The sequence below is a fragment of the Perca flavescens genome, chromosome 1 (genome assembly GCF_004354835.1).
Source record: "Perca flavescens isolate YP-PL-M2 chromosome 1, PFLA_1.0, whole genome shotgun sequence".
Taxonomy (NCBI): Eukaryota; Metazoa; Chordata; class Actinopteri; order Perciformes; family Percidae; genus Perca; species Perca flavescens.
In genome coordinates this window covers 7,816,083-7,833,327 of record NC_041331.1, presented here as the reverse complement: position 1 = coordinate 7,833,327, position 17,245 = coordinate 7,816,083, and the positions used below count along the sequence as shown (strand labels likewise).

At 42.2% G+C, this 17,245-nt stretch overlaps 1 protein-coding gene and 1 long non-coding RNA gene across 2 annotated transcripts in view; both read right to left on the bottom strand.

The window, feature by feature from the left end:
* The window catches only part of tmc3 (transmembrane channel like 3), a 72,031-nt gene extending 65,722 nt beyond the window's left edge, over nt 1–6,309 (bottom strand). The window contains exon 1 of the mRNA XM_028576936.1: nt 6,194–6,309. Coding sequence (XP_028432737.1) covers nt 6,194–6,309 — 116 coding nt within the window. The remainder of the gene's footprint in view (nt 1–6,193) is intronic.
* A 2,566-nt stretch (nt 6,310–8,875) lies between these two features.
* Nucleotides 8,876–9,300, bottom strand: LOC114561311 (uncharacterized). Its single transcript, XR_003693342.1, has 2 exons — nt 9,219–9,300; nt 8,876–9,130 (listed from the first exon to the last, which is right to left on the bottom strand). It is a non-coding gene; the product is annotated as an uncharacterized LOC114561311 (long non-coding RNA).
* Nucleotides 9,301–17,245: the final 7,945 nt, after the last annotated feature.

Sequence of the window (17,245 nt, the reverse complement as noted above, 5' to 3'; positions counted from 1 at the left end):
GCGGACTTCATCTCGAACGAGCCTATTCAGTTTGGAGTTCAGGAGATTGTCTAGACCTGGACCACACCCCTAAATGCATTGAAGCAGCTGTCATGTGATTGGTTGATTAGATAATTGCATTACCGTGAAATCTTACAGGTGTTCCTAATAATTTGTAAGGTGAGTGTATTTCATCACATTAAGCCACACACAATAAAAAAAACCCGGCTTGACTGAAGTGCAACAGGTAGAAGTCTGTTACAGGCAGCTTAATTGCTTGTTAACCCTGGTGTTATCTTCCCTTTTGTGTATTCAACCCTTGTCCTCCGGGTCGAAAAATTCCCCGCCTTCAGTAAACCCCTAAAATAAAGCAGCTTACTGTAATTGAGTTATGAATGCCAAATCTATTTAGGATGAAGAAACAACCTGTCATTGATCACAAAGTGTGTGAAAGCTGAATTTTTCCTCTTCACAGTGCAATACGACTACATTTATTCAGTGAAGACACCAGTTGTTTTTATACAAGCTCTGTCATAATGCTTTTCTTTACTGAAGTGGAGATTTATTATAAATATTATTTTTTTAAGGGGCTGCATATGCGGTTAAGAATATTTTTGTATCAAGAGATAGTACTTGTGGATCTCTGCATCCCAAAGACTAGATTCAGCCTTGCCTCAGGACCTGTGTGTGTGTGTGTGTGCTAAGATTAGCAGCCCTATGTAGACACACAGGTCAATCTCATCCATCCTTTTGCAGGGGTCAGGTAGAAAGTTCAGGCAATGTTCTGGGCATGGGAAACAGCATATCATCCTAAATCCAAAAGAAAACAAAACAATGTATGCTACGTAATATTTTTGCTTTGGTCATACATTGGGTCTGAAAGTTTATACAATAAAGATAATCATAAAAATACTGTTTCATGTATTTGTATTATGTAGGCTACCGTAGGCCTATATGATTCAGATTGCTCGGCCGGCGGCAATCTGAAATTGAATGACGCCTATCAAAACCAGGAGCCAAACGAGTCCACTCACCCACCCTGAACGAGTTCTTATAAAGTATACTAGCATTGTAACATGTTCTGTGGCTGGGAGTTAATAATGGGAGTTGTAGTTTGAAAAATACCATGGTATATTTTTTCGTAAGTAAAGGTTGGCAGTGTAGAATTCTGGATACACACTGGGGTTTTTTGGGATGGTGAACACACTGGTGTTATCAGATTTTGAAAATCTAATCGCTAAATAGGTGAAAATAGCTTACGAGGTACTGTCGCATATGTGCAATATATGGTTAATATTCATTTTCACCCATTTAACAATTAGGTATTTAAAATCTAATTACACAAATGTATTTACCATTATATTAAACTCCATAAATTACTATTAATTCAGTATTTACAACTTCCCTTTCTATGAAAAACACTATTATATTTTTTAAACAACGCGCTATGGGCCTTGGTACAAATCATCACCACATAGTTTTTCCGGTTTGCAAATATCTAGAGTTTTAAAAATATTTATCTACTGACTATACACAATATGTAGTACAGCCAAAGTATTAATTCCACTGTATCTAAATGATCTACATTAAGAAAAAGTAAAGATGTTGGTTTATTTTTGTTAAATTATCAAGTATTGTAGAAATGGGGTCTTGGGTTGGTAGTTCTTCCGGTTTGCAAAGTAGGGTTATCTAGTACAGACGAAACTTAACATGCATTTCTACAACGATTTTGATTATCAGCCATAATGTCTAAACCATCCGAGGCAGACTGACCACAAGCTACGATGTTGTGTAACGAAAGTTTCTGTAAAAGCTAGAAGTCCGTATGAAATCAAACTTGTATTAAGAAAAACATGTTTTATTCAGGATCTTATGGAGAAAAACTACACCACCCACAATCATAAGCATATGGAAAGGTTTACCGTACGCGCGAAAACGCGAACGCTAGATCGAGTTTGGTTTCTACCATTCAAGTCTGGGATAGTTTCTCTACACACAGTTTTATACCTTTTGCCTTTTTTTTGCCATTTACAAAATGTTTTTTTTTTTGCGCCGAATCAAATGTTTTATTTTCACGAATCATCTTATAGCTGGTTGGCTTGGTTCCAGGCTTAAAACTCTTTATATAGGCAATTTTTTAAACGTCAATGAAACAATTAAATGTGGAAAAATACTTCCGGAACCAGAGCCATTAAAAAAGTGGGCGGTCAATGTTGAGCTCTATAAAGGCAATATTTAACTTTTTCTAATGTTGGGCTCATTCAAGGTAAAGTCATCAAAGTTCAAGTTAAAAGACGAATACAACACAGGGTTAGGCTGCAGCCAATCACAACACTGTTCCCCTCCTCAATGCATTGTAAAAAGATTTGCTTGATTTGCTACAGTCTATGATGGCTAAGGAACATTTTTGCTGACTTATGTAGGGCTTTATGTAGACAAAAATGCAAAAAAAAGTATTAAAAAAAAGTCCGAAAAGGTGACAAAAATGTGAAAAAAGGCGACAATTTAAATAAAAAGGTGACAAAAACGTCTGAGAAAGCCATAAGACATAGAAAAAAACATACAAAAATGACTACAGCACTACAGCGATGTCAAAATAGTGAGGTGAAGTAATACAGTCAAAGATATTTGACATTTTCGATGAAACAAGCACGTCAATAAACTCTCTACGTCTGGCCCTCGGTGTGATTCTCTTTGACACACCTGGTATAGGGTTTCTTGGGGTCTCCTAGAATAGGTTTACATGCTTTGATGTTCAAAAAACATGTTTCTCATACTGCCCATTGTTGCAGTGCTTCCACCTGAAACACTAGGTTTGAGATGAGCTGCGCCTGGCCTGTAATGTGGATGAGAACAGGCGGTACATTTTACAGTACACTGTCAAGCCCTGACATGATTTTTTTCTATATAACTATACATTTAGTGGAATTGATAGACACCGCTCATTTAAAGATGGCATTGGGTATAAGCAGGTCAAAATAAACTGGAATAAGCAAAAGTCAAATTATGCAATATTATGCATAAAGACATTTATCTGACACAGTTGGGTCATTTTGAGCATGAAAACCAATGGCCATATTTTTTGCATTTAAAATTAAAAATGAAACATGAATATTTAGTGTGGTCTTGTTTCAAGGTTTAGTTTATTACTGAAACTGCTATTATTCTTGCTCTTATTTGTATCAGTGTGAAGTTTTGTTTTTGTAAAATCACATTCAGTGAACGCAAAAGACAAACTGAAATTGAGTTCTTTCTCCTAGGCAGTTTAACTTGTACTATTTAATGAGGTATGCAAGTCTTTCTGATGCAGAACTTGATGAAGTGGTTCGGCAGATGGTTGGAGAACATGAAGAGATGGGAGTTAATTCTGTTTGGGCCAGATTAGCTGCTACGGGTGTTTGTGTGCAGATAAGGAGTGTAAGAGAGTTTGATTCGAGTGAATTCCGTTGGAGCTTCATACAGAGCATTGTCTCACCGATTGCAAAGGAGAACCTACAGTGTTGCAGGTCCCAACTCGCTGTGGCACATAGAGGGAAATCACAAGCTTATCAGGTATATGCGGGTGATGAATGAATTCTAGTGAGAAAAAAAAACTCAACTAACTGAATAATTTACAGTGCTCTACAGCGCAAGCTTTTCACTCACTTATGCGTGTCAATATTCTGCATGCATATGTAAAAAAAGAAGTGGCCATACCAGTGTGAGGTACTTATGCATCTGATTAACTTTGGGATCAGAATAAACAAGCACATATCCTGCACAGATGTATATTGTTAGGATAAGTTAATGCTATTTTTTTTTGTATAGTGTTTTCCCAGTCTACTGAACTGTAAACAGGTGTTATAAATTCAGGTGTCTAATTTTCTCTGTTATGTAACTTGTAATTATGAGAAGATGATTGCTGTTTGTCTTGTTGTGTACTATATTACTGATTCATCGACATTACAATACATAGTAAATCATACTTTAATTGCACCCCTACATTACCATATCATAACGCAGAATACAAATAACCTCTTTGTCTCTGTATTCTGTGATGTATTTGTAATAAATGCTGGGTAGATTTTAAATACAGAAGAGGACAGCGGTTTTAGTGACTTGAGTAGAGTTAATCTGATGTCGTATTTAAAAGTATAAATAAAAAGGAGACAATTATATTCCTGAAGCGTAAATGATAAGAGAGTTCCATGCATCCTTCAAATAAATGAGATACTCTGGGCCAGATGTACGTACATTTGCGAATGTAGCGTTATCAGCGCCATGGCCAACCCGCAGAAAGCGCACGCTGTGATACATCAGCTTACATTGTATTTACCAAACCTGCAGTTCATCGGGTAATCAGCGCCTTTCTCCGCCCACTATACCGTAAATTGCGCTGTAGGAAAGCGTTAAGTATTTGTGCTATGATACGGCATGAGTGCAGACTGCGATATTCCCACTGCTGATTCTATGACTGTTTGAAATCATCCTGATGCCAATATTTATAATGTAGCGAGGAGTTTAAAAATTGCTGCAATGGAATGTGAACGCTGAGTTGGAGATTCAATGTCATCTTTGATTTCTTCCAGTAACTTCCAGTAATATTGCATGGCTGCTTAATCTGTAACGCTTAATGATTTTGTGTTCACTCAACTGAAAAAGTGTGATCCTTGTGACAAAAATCTTTTCAGCTCGTCTCCTTGGCCCATGTCTTTGTCTTGCTTGGATTACTGCTGCCATTTCACCAGGAGGCATACGCGAGGAAACCCGCTTGTGGCTGGTTTACACCTGCTTTTAAATAGGTGGAGAATTTTCACCGCAAAATAGAGCCGTGCTTTCACAGGCGTTTTTTTTACATACCCCGGAATACATAATTAGGCGCATTTTACGCTTCCCCTCTCATCTTTTTATGGGAAACCCCCACTTTCCCCTTGCCCCTCCCGTGAATGCATACACATGACACGGAAAAGCGCAATTTTCCATTTTCAGCTCCCGCGACCTCAGTGCTGCCTGTTTGTACATACCTCACCACCATGCTTTTACACGCACGTTGCGAAACAAATACGCCTGAAGTGGGCGCAAAAGCGTTAGTACATCTGGCAGTTAGTAACCTCTGTAGCATGCCATAAATCAAACACATCACCATTACAAATAAAGAAACTGGGTTTTTCCATTAGGGTAAAGAACAATTCACAGCTGGTTGTGAGCATTTCTAAACAATGTTCAATGATCACTGGATTAACTTTGATAACATATGAGCTCCATTATCACCAAGTTATTAAGGCTGGGTTTAAAAATTTTTTTTATCTACATTTCAATAATCCAATAACGATTGATTAAATCCCAAGATCGATCTTTCAAGAAGCTCCGTTTTCAGTGAAGAAATTGGTATCATATGAAGCTAGATGACCTAAAGAATCCATGTCATGCTAAATAATGCTCCAAAGTTCGGCGAAATATTGGCTGGGGAAAATCTGCCATTTTGACAGATGTGTGGCTTTAGGTATACCGTCTCTGTATCACACAACCAACTAAAGAAAGCACTTTTTCTGTCTCTATGTAACTGATACGAGGTCAATTTGTAACATAACTTTAATATTTTTAATAATGCAGCAGGTTAGAGGGTTCCTTGTACAATTTACAGCATTAGTTCTCTTAGAATCTTTGAAATCTCCCTAATCAAATCGATATTGAATCAAATCAAATCGGAATTGAATCGGGAAATAATTACATTTGTTTACAATTGTCGGAATTAAACAAAATGATTGATTGGCATTACAGTGAAAAGGTAGAGTGATGCATGGATTACGCTCCATTTTAAACTGTATTCAGGCAGATACGGTTAATTTCTTTATATGTACATCTTTGTAGCAAAATTCAAAACTGAATTTGTCACTGTTTATACGCACAGTCAAAATCTTTGATAACCACTTTGGATTAATGAGCTGAGACTAAATTCACAAAGATGACCAACAGGTGAGAATGTCCCTGGATAGCAGTCAATGTATGCACAAAGGAAACTGTGTGTAGTATTGGCTGATGATTAGATTAAGTAAAGGACTAATTGTATAACCTACAGGATGTCATTTAAAGCTCAGAGAGATGACAGCCATAACGAATGAGGCAGACAGAGACAGAGAGAAAGAAAATAGCAGAAAGGCTTCCAAAAAACTCCTGATAAAAGGAAGATAGATCACATGGAGAAAGAAAATAAAAAAAGAGTGAGCAGACTCACCCCTGCTCCTGGTAGGCTGAATAAATCCTTCTGGAGTTCTTCCTGATACTTTTGTGTCTCTTGGCTGCAGACAGAGACCTGCTGCTGCCAACCAAAGACTCAGACACTGTACTCATGCCGTCTCTGTCTGCTCAGAGTGTGTGCAGTTGAATGTGTGAGCCCACACTGCATGCTTCTCAGTCTGGGAGCTACTGTACCTGCTGCTCTAGAGCCCCACTGGAGAATCACACACTCAAACACACGCACTCATCAGCCCAATCACAGCCATACTGACTGCTTAAAGGGACAGCACCAAACAGGACAGACAACTTGTAGGTTATTTCTTTTATGCATAAAGTATATTCAGCGTGCGATTTGCCAGGGGGGGTTTCCCCCTTTCTGGTCTACATGTCCCTGCATCTGCTGAATTATTTTTATCCCCAGTTGGGACAAAATGTATCCTCCACTCCAAGTGGTCATACTTCACCAATAATCTAGACCACATGTGTCAAACTCAAGGCCCGCGGGCCAAATCCGGCCCCTTGCAGGTTTTGATCCAGCCCCGCATATCAATTAAGGTTCATAATAAATTTTTGCCCGCCTAGTTTTTGTCGCTTTTTCAACATTTTGTCGCTTTTTCTGAAGGTTTTTGTCACTTTTGCCGATGCGTTTGGCGCTTTTTTTTCAAGCTTTTTGCTACTTTTTATGTTGGTTTTTGGCATGTTTTCTGAAGGTTTTTTTCTCTGCTTTTTTCAACCTTTTTCGTTGCTTTTTCTTCGATGGCTAAGTTACTTTTTTGGGAATTTATGTCGACCAAGCTGTAAGTGAAAAGACTATGTGGGGCATGCAATAATACAGTAAAAGATGTTGGACTTTTTCTATTAAATAAAGTATGTCAATAAACTCTACATGTTTGGCCCTTGATATGATTCTTCTTGTTTCCAGTGTGGCCCTTAGTGAAATTGAGTTTGACATCCCTGATCTAGACCATATATTGATTATATACCTAAAATAGAAGTATTTTAAACTAAGAAGCTCTGTATTGTGAGTATTATAGTATTTAGCCGCTACAGAGCTCCAGGATGCCGGCTACCAGCAGCAGTTGTATAGTCGCCAATAGGTGACTGTGAGCCGGCTACAGGCACCGCTATATGACGGTGCTTTCAGGGGCCATGGTAGTGGAGTTTAGCCAGAAAAGGTGCGGTGCTGACAGTTAAGGTTATGCACCTAATGACTATTTACTCTACGTTTAGGAAAAAGATTGTGGTCCCGGGTGAAAGTATTTTGTTTTCACCGCAAAGTGAACGGCTTGAAAGTGCTGTGTTTTATGTTGACACCATGTTGTGCTATTTCATTTTGACATTATTTTCCATTGGCTATTGAAGTGCTGGACATTATGAACAGGCTTATGAATTCCAATCAGCATGTTGCAGTGTCAGAAATGTGATGCTTGAGTACAACTCAAGTGTCCCAAATCAATATGGTTAATCCTCTGGCAAACAGGATATGCATAGTTTTTTTTTTTTACTCAATATTTGTTGAGACATATTTCTATGTAGCTAAGTGTATAGACTTTTAGGAAGAGCAACTTTAACATTTGTTCTTCTACATACTATTACTACTACTACTACTACTATTTTCCTTCTACATTTTGTTTTAAATAAAACCTTTTCTTAATGTAGGTATGGGTTCTTTTATATGTTTAAATTTTTTTCTTTTTTGCTACAGTAATAGTGTGATGTGCCTTATGTCCACTTGGCTCCTGACTCTATTCAGCTCTCATTGAAGCTGAGGGGCAGAGATATCATAGAGCCAAATGAAGGCCTGACAGATGTCTCTGGTTTAATTGGTGGCTGTTTGACTTTACTCAGAGGACTACTTCTGACCAATGTGTCCTCGTCTTTTGGGACCAGTCACAACATATAACTTCAGATGGAAAACCTGGATATTCAACACAGTCGGGAATGATCCTGCTAAAGATTTATGCAGAAAGCATGTTTGAGCTCAAAGCCTGTAGAATTGAAAGCAAGAATTGATGTGGGGCCTTTCAGTGCCAGTGTTGTCTCTATATCACTGTTAGGATATACAACGCCCTTATCCTTTGCAGGATTGCAGGAGTTCGAGCCAAACAGAACACACTGGTGCTACGTTTACACGTGGCCTGCTATTTCCATAAACGGACATTTCAATCTCACCGTTTTCAAAAATAACATTGTGCACAGCTGTCAGTTTTCAGAAAAGTGTTCGTTTACACGTACCCGTGTATATATGCCGTCAATGCAGTCAAGAGCAAATCAAACCTGTAGGTGGCAGTGTAACGAGAAGCTCAAGCCCACGTTAGCCAATCAGAATCCCAAAAATAGCAACAACAGCAACCAATCACTTCCTCTTTCTCTCTCTCGGCTGCTTAAACCTCCGTCTGTCTCAGTTTACATGCAAACCTGCAAACGAAGATTTCCAAAATCTCCACTCTGGCTGGAGTTTTTAGAAAGACTCGGTTTCACAGGCAAATTCTCCGTTTGCGTGTAAACGAAGGGCACAAACGAAGGGAAATGTCTCAGTTTGTAAAAATAACCATGTAAACAGGGTCTGGGTGAGAGGTGGTTACACTCAGGTCACAACTAAAGGCCAATCCCGATGCAGCGCTGAAGGATTTTTAATGCCTGTGTTACGGTTAGGACAGAACGGACCCAAATGCAGAACTCAGCACAAATCACTTTATTAGGAAAAGTGGGAAAGTGAATGGGGAAGTGGGGAGGTGGATGCCAGAGAGGGGAGCACAGGCACGGGGGCTGGAACCGGGAACAGAGGCACGGGGAGACCGGGTCTGAGAACTCGACAGGGAAGTACTGGAGCGCGGAGAGGCGAGGGCTGAGGCAGGCTGGTGCAGGAAACCGTGAGGGGGAACTGGATGGAGGAGCCAGCTGACTGGAGGCAGAGTGACGAGGAAGGCAATGGCTGAAACAAAAAAGACAGAAAACGGATTACAAAGAGACAAGCAGAAGAACACTCAGGGGAATTTGCAGAAGCTTGAGACGCGTGTCACCAAGTAGGCAGGAGCAACGATCAAGCGAAGGTGGTGAGTCAATCCGGGGTTTATATACTGGGCTTGATTGGAGTTGATGGCCCGCAGGTGTGTATGGTGGGAAGAGCGGTAGTGAGGAGGCGAGCAGGTGTGCGCAATCAGCTGGCTGGCACAGACAGGAAGGGAGGGGGGAACACAGAGAGAAACAGAGGCAACACAAACTGACAGCAAAACATGAGGAAAAGAAAAACAGGAACTCACAGCCAGCCGGACTCCAACCACCACAGCCTGTCACTTATCCATCTCTCTCTTCTCTTTTTAAATCAAGTTCAGGCGCTGTGCCTGTGGCTGCCTGTCAGAACAGCTCTAGGTACTAATTTTTATTGTGTTTTTTCCATACGTACACTGTATCTTTTACAAGATGCTTCTTCAGTGGTTGGAATCCTTTTAATGTTTTGTTTCGTGTCACTACTGATTACTGGAAGCCATGCTGATAACATTGCCGACATTGTGTACACGCGCGACCAGCCGATTGCCCTGAGGCGACCGATTCTTCTGGCCAGAGAAAAGCCAACAATACTGGATGAGCTAAGGCGGAGAAGGCAGCGAGGCTGTAGGGCGGGTGTTAAACGGAGGATGAAGAAAAAGAGATTTATTGGTGAACACAAGGTGGTGCAACCCTGGTCATATTACTGTAAAAGAGCGTGAATGCAGCCCGAACGTAGAGCTTATTGCCATTGGGCTTCGCCCATACTATCTGCCAAGGGAATTTACAAATGTTATAGCCATAAATGTTTACAATTCGCCATCGGGGAACGCAGAAGCAGGATGTGACGTCATCCACTCTGTAATGGCACGTCTACAAACAAAACACCCTGGTGCCTTCATCATTATCACAGGTGATTTCAACCATGTCTCTCTCTCTCCCCCCTATTCCTCATATGAACTACGAGCTCAGGCTCTCACACCCAGGGATGTAGTTGAGGCTAAACGCACGTAAACACCGTTTACGCATCTCCCGAAATTCGGAAATAGCGTTTAACCACCTCTAAATGGCATTTATCTACCTCTAAATAGCCTATCGTTCCTAATCCATTCTAAATTAAGCTTATGTCGTTTTAGTTTCTTATTGTTCATTATTAGTTTCATAGGTTGTTAAACCTAAGATGAAGTCTATCCATATTGCGCTGCATTATGGGACTGTCAGTGTTGACCAATCTCTTGCGTAGCCAGCAGGAAGCAGCAGACTGCATCAAAGATTCGTCAGTCACTAGCCTACACTACATCGCGTCTCATGTAATGAATGGATTTTAAAAATGGATATCCGCCAGTTTTTTAAGCGCCGTCAAGACAGCAGCCCTCCCCCTGATGCCAGCAAACGTGTTAGCTCTCCACTGAACCTGCGGTTTCACGCATTTTAGACCAGTGGGAAGAGCTTAGGCTGCATTTTGCAGTCACCAAGTCCAGTGAACATTGCTACATGGCTGAGGTACAGTGGTCCTCAAAATGTATTGTATCTGACTTTTTTTAAGTCAGTGCTGGGTGAGGTACAGTTGGCCAACAAGGCTTCTGAGGGAGAGCAGGTAGATCCTCTTAAGCTACTTGCCTGATCAAGTCTGTGAGCAGCAGGGTGCTGAATCCACTGGCAAAAGGCTGAAAAGGGTTGTACTCAAAGGGCCAATAGATGGATACATCAGTCCCGAACCATACCTTGGTTACCTTTTTGAATCAAAGGCAAATGCGCTCCACCTTGCGGCTGAGGATGAAATCAATGTCCGAAAGCAGTGTTCGCCTCTGTACCAGCTGCCAGATTACTACTGGCTACATCCTGCTGTTGGATCTCCACCCCAGTAGCGAGTCCTGCCTCGGTGCCGTTCACGCCAGGGTGGTGCTCACCCCTCAGGCCTCCTGCCCGTTCTGGCGGACGCTTTTCTGGCTCTCCAGGTCGACGGTGAGGGGGATGGCAGCTGGGTGGACCGACAGGACCCTGGCGACACCCTGGATCTGGACATCTTCGCCGGGCACGAGTACACTGACTGACTCCCTGCCACTAAGGCTCTCCCCGTCTCCGGAACGGTCAGGGTCATCGCCTCGGCGGTCTTCCCCTCTGCCACAAGCAGCTCCGGTCTCCACCGCTAACCCCCAATTTCCACTGGCTGCTTAGCGGCTGCGGATCTGCTCCGAAATGGGAGCACAGAAACAAAATAAACATCCGGTTAATTTTCTAAATAAAAAAGACCTCCTCACAGCGGATCATATTTCCCTGCACCACACCTTGAAAACACAGCACAGAGTCGTTTCCCATCTACTCCTCTGGATGGAAACAAACTTGGTTTGTGGTTCTATTCTATGTGAATTCGCGAGAACTTGTGGGTCCTCGTGACTACAGCTGTCAGTCATGGCCACAGCCGTGCTGCAACAAATCCGGACCTAGTGGGTATTGACGGATGGCGGAGCACGTATCGGAGCCGGTCCGCAGACGTTCTGCATTCAGTGGAAATCCGGAGTAAGGCTCTCTTCTTGTATCTGCCAGACATCATCAAGAAGGCAGCGGACCTTAGAGTCATAGCAATGCCGGCTGAACTTCCAGCCCCTGCTCGCGGCCTCTTGAGTGAGGATGTGTATGTCCAGGAGCCGCCGTCCAAACGAGCTCCTCCGAGCTTCGCCCATTTGTGGAGGAGGTGTTTTCCCAGCCCGAGAAGCTGAAGGCTCCAGTTTCCCGCTACGCACCTTTTACCGGGGTTCACGGTGACACAGAATCAAGCTTCCCTTCGGTCCCTCCTCTGGAACAGAGCCTGGCGTCCATCTTGCTCCCGAAGGCCACCTTTTTCGGCCACTGAAAGCCCACACCTCCGTCCCCCCGGGACCAAGTCTGTGCTCAGGTCACTGACCGCTCGCACCAGTGTGCAGCCCAGGGCCTCGCAGCACAAAATAACATTGCCTTGCTAGCTTCTGCTGTTTCCACCATGGCCACCATGCTCCCCCGGAGCTAGCTACGGCTATGACCGCCGTCCTCACCCAGACGACGGCATCCACGGTGGCGTTGTCTAGGATAATGCCGTGGCAGACTGCGGCCCAGCGCAACATCTGGCTACACATGTCGCAGCTACCCACGGATGTCAGACATGAGCTCCTGGACGGCCCCATAGCCCCTGATGGGCTATTTGGGCCCCGCCTACAGACAGCCACGGCGTGTGCTCGGCTCGGCTGTTAGAGATAGTCAGAAGCCTCCTGTTATGGGCCCACAGACACCTTTTGTCCCTCAGAGCAGTTTACATCCCCGGGGTTTTGAACCGGGTGGCAGACCTAATGTCAAGGGGGGGGGGGGCCCTCTCACAATGAGTGGAAATTGAATCCCACTATCGTTCAGATGCTATGGAGCAGGTTCAGGAAAGCGAAAGTGGATCTGTTAGAGAATACACAGTGCGCACATTTATTATTCTTCAGTATTCAGAGGTTACATGTATTGTGTGTGTACTGGTATTACCACTTTAGAAGTATGTATTATGGCTGTTTAATGCGTCTTGCATACAGCACGGTCGGCACTGTGCGGACTGCGATATGACCTGGGCAACTGGCTGAGCCGCGCATCTCCAGAATTTGGCAACAACACGGACCGCATTGCAATGATTGGCTACAGGAGAGAAGACATCCATTCTTTGAGCCGATACAATCAGTGTGACAAAACCTGGCGGTTTCGCAGCGCCCAGGTTGCGCTGAGCGCACAAAGCATTAAACAACTTTTACTTAAACGTATTAGTTAGAATTAGTAATTGTCTGAGCATGTCCTTGTATGTGTTTTGTTTTGAGACTTCAAAAATGTCAGTGTCATGTACATTAGATTTAATCATTTAATCATCGTTTTGGTAGTTGAATAAGTTGTTTAAAATGCCATTTTTAAATATTCATCATACTTTTCTTTTATAATACATTTACAATAAACCTGCACTAATAAACAGCAGCTAGTGCATTTTAAATTAACTACAAGTTTTGTTTTGTTTTTCAAATTTACTACATTATGAGACATTTTATATGTAGCAGGCTCACAGCTTGGGGGAATAAACTGTTAAGAAGCGTATCTATGTTAAGGAGTAGGAGGACATCTCTGGCTGCTCTTCCTCATAAGGACTGGTTGAAGAATGAAAAAGGCTCTCTATCTCAGACTACCCTGCTTAACCAACGGATGTAGACTCTATTCAGGCCAACGTTGTTCTCCATGGTCTCTGTCGCTCTCTTGGTTTCACGCAGCTGTCCCTAATGATCCAGGGTGGAAAAACTAATTGTAATAGTGAGAAATGTATCATAGTGCAGGTTATGAAATGCAAAATTAACAGAAAAAGTTTACTAAAATGTTAACGTTTAACATTAAATTACATTAGAAAAGTAACTATTCTGGGGCATCGTGTAGGTGGAGATGCCAGCACTCAAAATAACTTTCTGAAAGAGAAAAATGACTCCTACATATTTGAGGCCCGCATATAGTTAATATTAACGCACAATAGCATAACGTTGAATTGTACTTCATTTAACTGGGAGAATAATACACATTAATAACTGTGTTCAGTAGTGTAACATTAACTTAGTTAGATAAGCTAATTTCCATCTGCTGACTATTGAACAGCATGTCAAGGGAAAATGTGCCAGCAGTTAGCAAGACTATAACGTTAATATTTCTACGATTCTACAGCGCTACAGTTTCTAATAGTTAGATAACGTTAATTAACGGCAGTGGCGATCCTTGTTTTTCTGGCTAATGTTAGACAGTTTACATGGTAACATCAGATACATAGATATACTTACTCTTACTGTATATGTAATATAACTGTGAACATGTATGCAATGAGCTACTACAGTTACTTTTACACTTAGCTGTTAAGCTTACCTTGATTTATGTAGCTAAGCTAACTTTGTTAGCAGCAGCTGCGGTCAGGTTGCCAATGCAGGTGGGTGTATTCACCTTATTCAGCCCCCCCATTTTTTAAACTTCCGGTCGGCTAGCTACGGCTAGATGGCTACGTTGAAAAACCCGGCAAATTAGCATGAAGAGGCTAATGTAGGAAGAGATGAAAATCAACATAAAAAGGTTGGATGGAGGGATTATCCAAACTTGACTTTTTTTGTAAAAAGCGACTTTTTCTGGTGTTATTGGAGACTTTTGTGGTGTTTGGAGACACGTGAAAGCACGTATCACACACCGCCGCCGTTCCCGCCCTGGTTTATAGAGCGGGGTGTAAATGTAAATGTTCCTTCACTCTCACACAAAATAATTATGCAAATTAGGCGACTTTTCAGCCAATAGCTACTTTCCTTACTGAGCAGTTGTTGGGTGAGAAATCGGAGATAGTGTGCCACGAAGCTTTATGCTGAAGCGGTATTGCTGGATTTAGGACTTATTGTGAGAAAATGGCAAGGAAAATGTTTACACTTAGTGAAGTGATGGGTCTCCTATTCGCTGATCCTGATTCTGAAGGGGAAAATCCACCTTTGGGAGATGTCGATCTGTCAATTAGTGAGCGTGCTAGTAGAAGTAGCGGGGGTGGTGAGAATAGTGCTAGGACCAGTGGTGTTAGTAGCTGTGGTGTTAGTGTTCACACTTTCTACAGCGCCGGTCACGGTGCGTCCATGCGCGGCAGTGGTGCAGCCATGCGACGCAGCAGTGTTCACAAAACACAAAACGCACACAAGTCCAACTCTTCTCCCAACACTAGTGGGGAAAGCAGGGAGAGACGTGGGCAAAGTGTTCGTAGAAGGGCTGGTGGGTGTCGTAGAGGCAGCAGAGGTGGTCGGAATAGGGCTGAAAGTAGTGATGATGAGTCATAAAGCCTTTTGATGAGCAAATTGGATATTGTGGTGACAGAGAGCTTAGCAGTGATTCAAGGTCTATAGATTTTTTGTCCCTCTTTCTGACTGATGATTTCTGGAGTCATTACAATGGAGACAAATCGGTATGCTCATCAGTATTTAGTTCAAGTTCACGGTTTCATGAATGGTATGATGTCACTGTCCCTGAAATGAAAGCCTTCCTGTCACTCCATTTGAGCATGGGCCTGGTACATAAATCAGAGATTGAGGATTATTGGGCAGAATTTTGGCCAACTTTTACTCCGGGATTTGGAAAAGTGATGTCTAGGAACAGATTCAAAATCATCCTGTCATTCTTCCACTTTGCCAACAATGATGAGTACGTTGAGAGGGGCCAGCCAGGTTATGATAGATGTTCAAGGTGCGCCCAATAAGTGACCTGATCATTCCACGCTTCTCAGCTGTCTATGGCCCACGCAAACAACTGTCACTGGATGAAAATGACCATAGCTTTCAAGGGAAAGTCCACATTAAAAATGTATAATCCGAACAAACCGTACAAATATGGTTATAAGGCATTTGTTTTGAGTGAAGCCAAGTCAGGATACGTTCTGCAGTGGTCTTTGTACACTGGACAGCATGGTGATGAGGTCACTGATTTAGGTGCCACCCATGTTCTAGTTCAGCAGCTGATGACCCAGCACATGGGGAAAGGGCATGAGTTGTATATGGATAGCTACTATACGTCACCAGCTGTAGCAAATGAGTTGGCAAATTATGAAACTGGTTTGTGTGGGACAGTCAGTAGCCAAAGGTGAGGTATACCAAAGACCCTGAAAAAGACCGAGTTGCCCTTGGCCAGAGGAGATGACCCAGTGTTCATGAGGCACGGCAAAATGTTGGCGTGTGCGTGGCATGATGTAAAGCGTTTCCATTTGTTGTCCACTCTTCATGGGAACTTGTGTGTCCGGAAACGGATCAGGTCCAAACATACGGAGAGTGGGTTTAGGGATATAAACAGACCTGTGTGTGTGGATAGGTACAACTCATTCATGGGGGGAGTAGACACTGCTGATCAGAGGATGAAAACCTACCTCTTTCCACATCGGTCAAAGAAATGGTATAATCGAATAGTGAATGCCATTCTAAGCATAAGTATGGTCAATGCCCATATCATTTACTGCAGCATGACTGCCGGTCCACACAAGCCACTGAAGGCCTTTGTGCAGGACATTATCACTTCTTTGCTTGAGGGCTTCTCCAAGAGAGAAAACAAAATACGGGGAAGGCGTTCGGCAGATGGGGGGAGAAATGCCACAGAGGCTTACAGAACGCCACTGGCTCCGTGATACTGCCGATCATCCAGACTGTATAGTTTGCTCCGATCGTACCCGTCCTAAAGGTCGTCATCAGACACAATATAGGTGCAATTAGTGTGGGGTAGGCCTGTGTGCTGTGCCATGTAATGAGAGGTTCCACACTCTGACAAATAGTTATCTGGATATGGATAGATAGGCACGCATTAGGCCAATATGGTGGTGGTGGGTAAAAAAGAAATCACAAAAAACGCCTACTGTTTACATGAGTTTTGTGGTGTAGTAATAGTTCTAATTTACCACTGTTGGCTTACAATTTACTTCATGGTTGGGATTTTACTTCATGTAATTTTAATGTGATTTTACTTCATGGATAGATAGGCACTAGGTCTTTGGCCCAAAAATCATATTCGAAGTTTGTTTGTTTATTAATATTCAAATATTTATAAAAAATATTTTGACCATTAAATGCCTTCAGTAAGACCTATATTGGGATCAAACTTACATTGTATATGTTCTGTCCACCAGAGGGCAGTGTATGTATGTCAATGGGCATTCAATTATGTTTTCAGAAGAAAAACACACTGTCACGACAATTTTTTTTTTATTATAAGTCAGACCGTGGTTTAAACACAACAACAGTATGCTTTCGACAGGTTTTATCCACTGTTATCAAAAATAAAAATAAGACCGTCAGGTTAAGTACTAAAAAGACAAAATAAATAAGGTAGGCCTTATTTGGTAGACCTATTCAAAACAAGCACATCCTACCAGCCATTATGGCCCATTAACAGATTGTTTCGCTCACATATTCTAACAGCCAGCCATTAATGACACATTGTTTCGCGATCTGACAGCAATTACCAAGAACAAGGCACTTTGACATGTAAATCGAACACTCTGGTGTTATGTTTTTGACAGAATAGAACC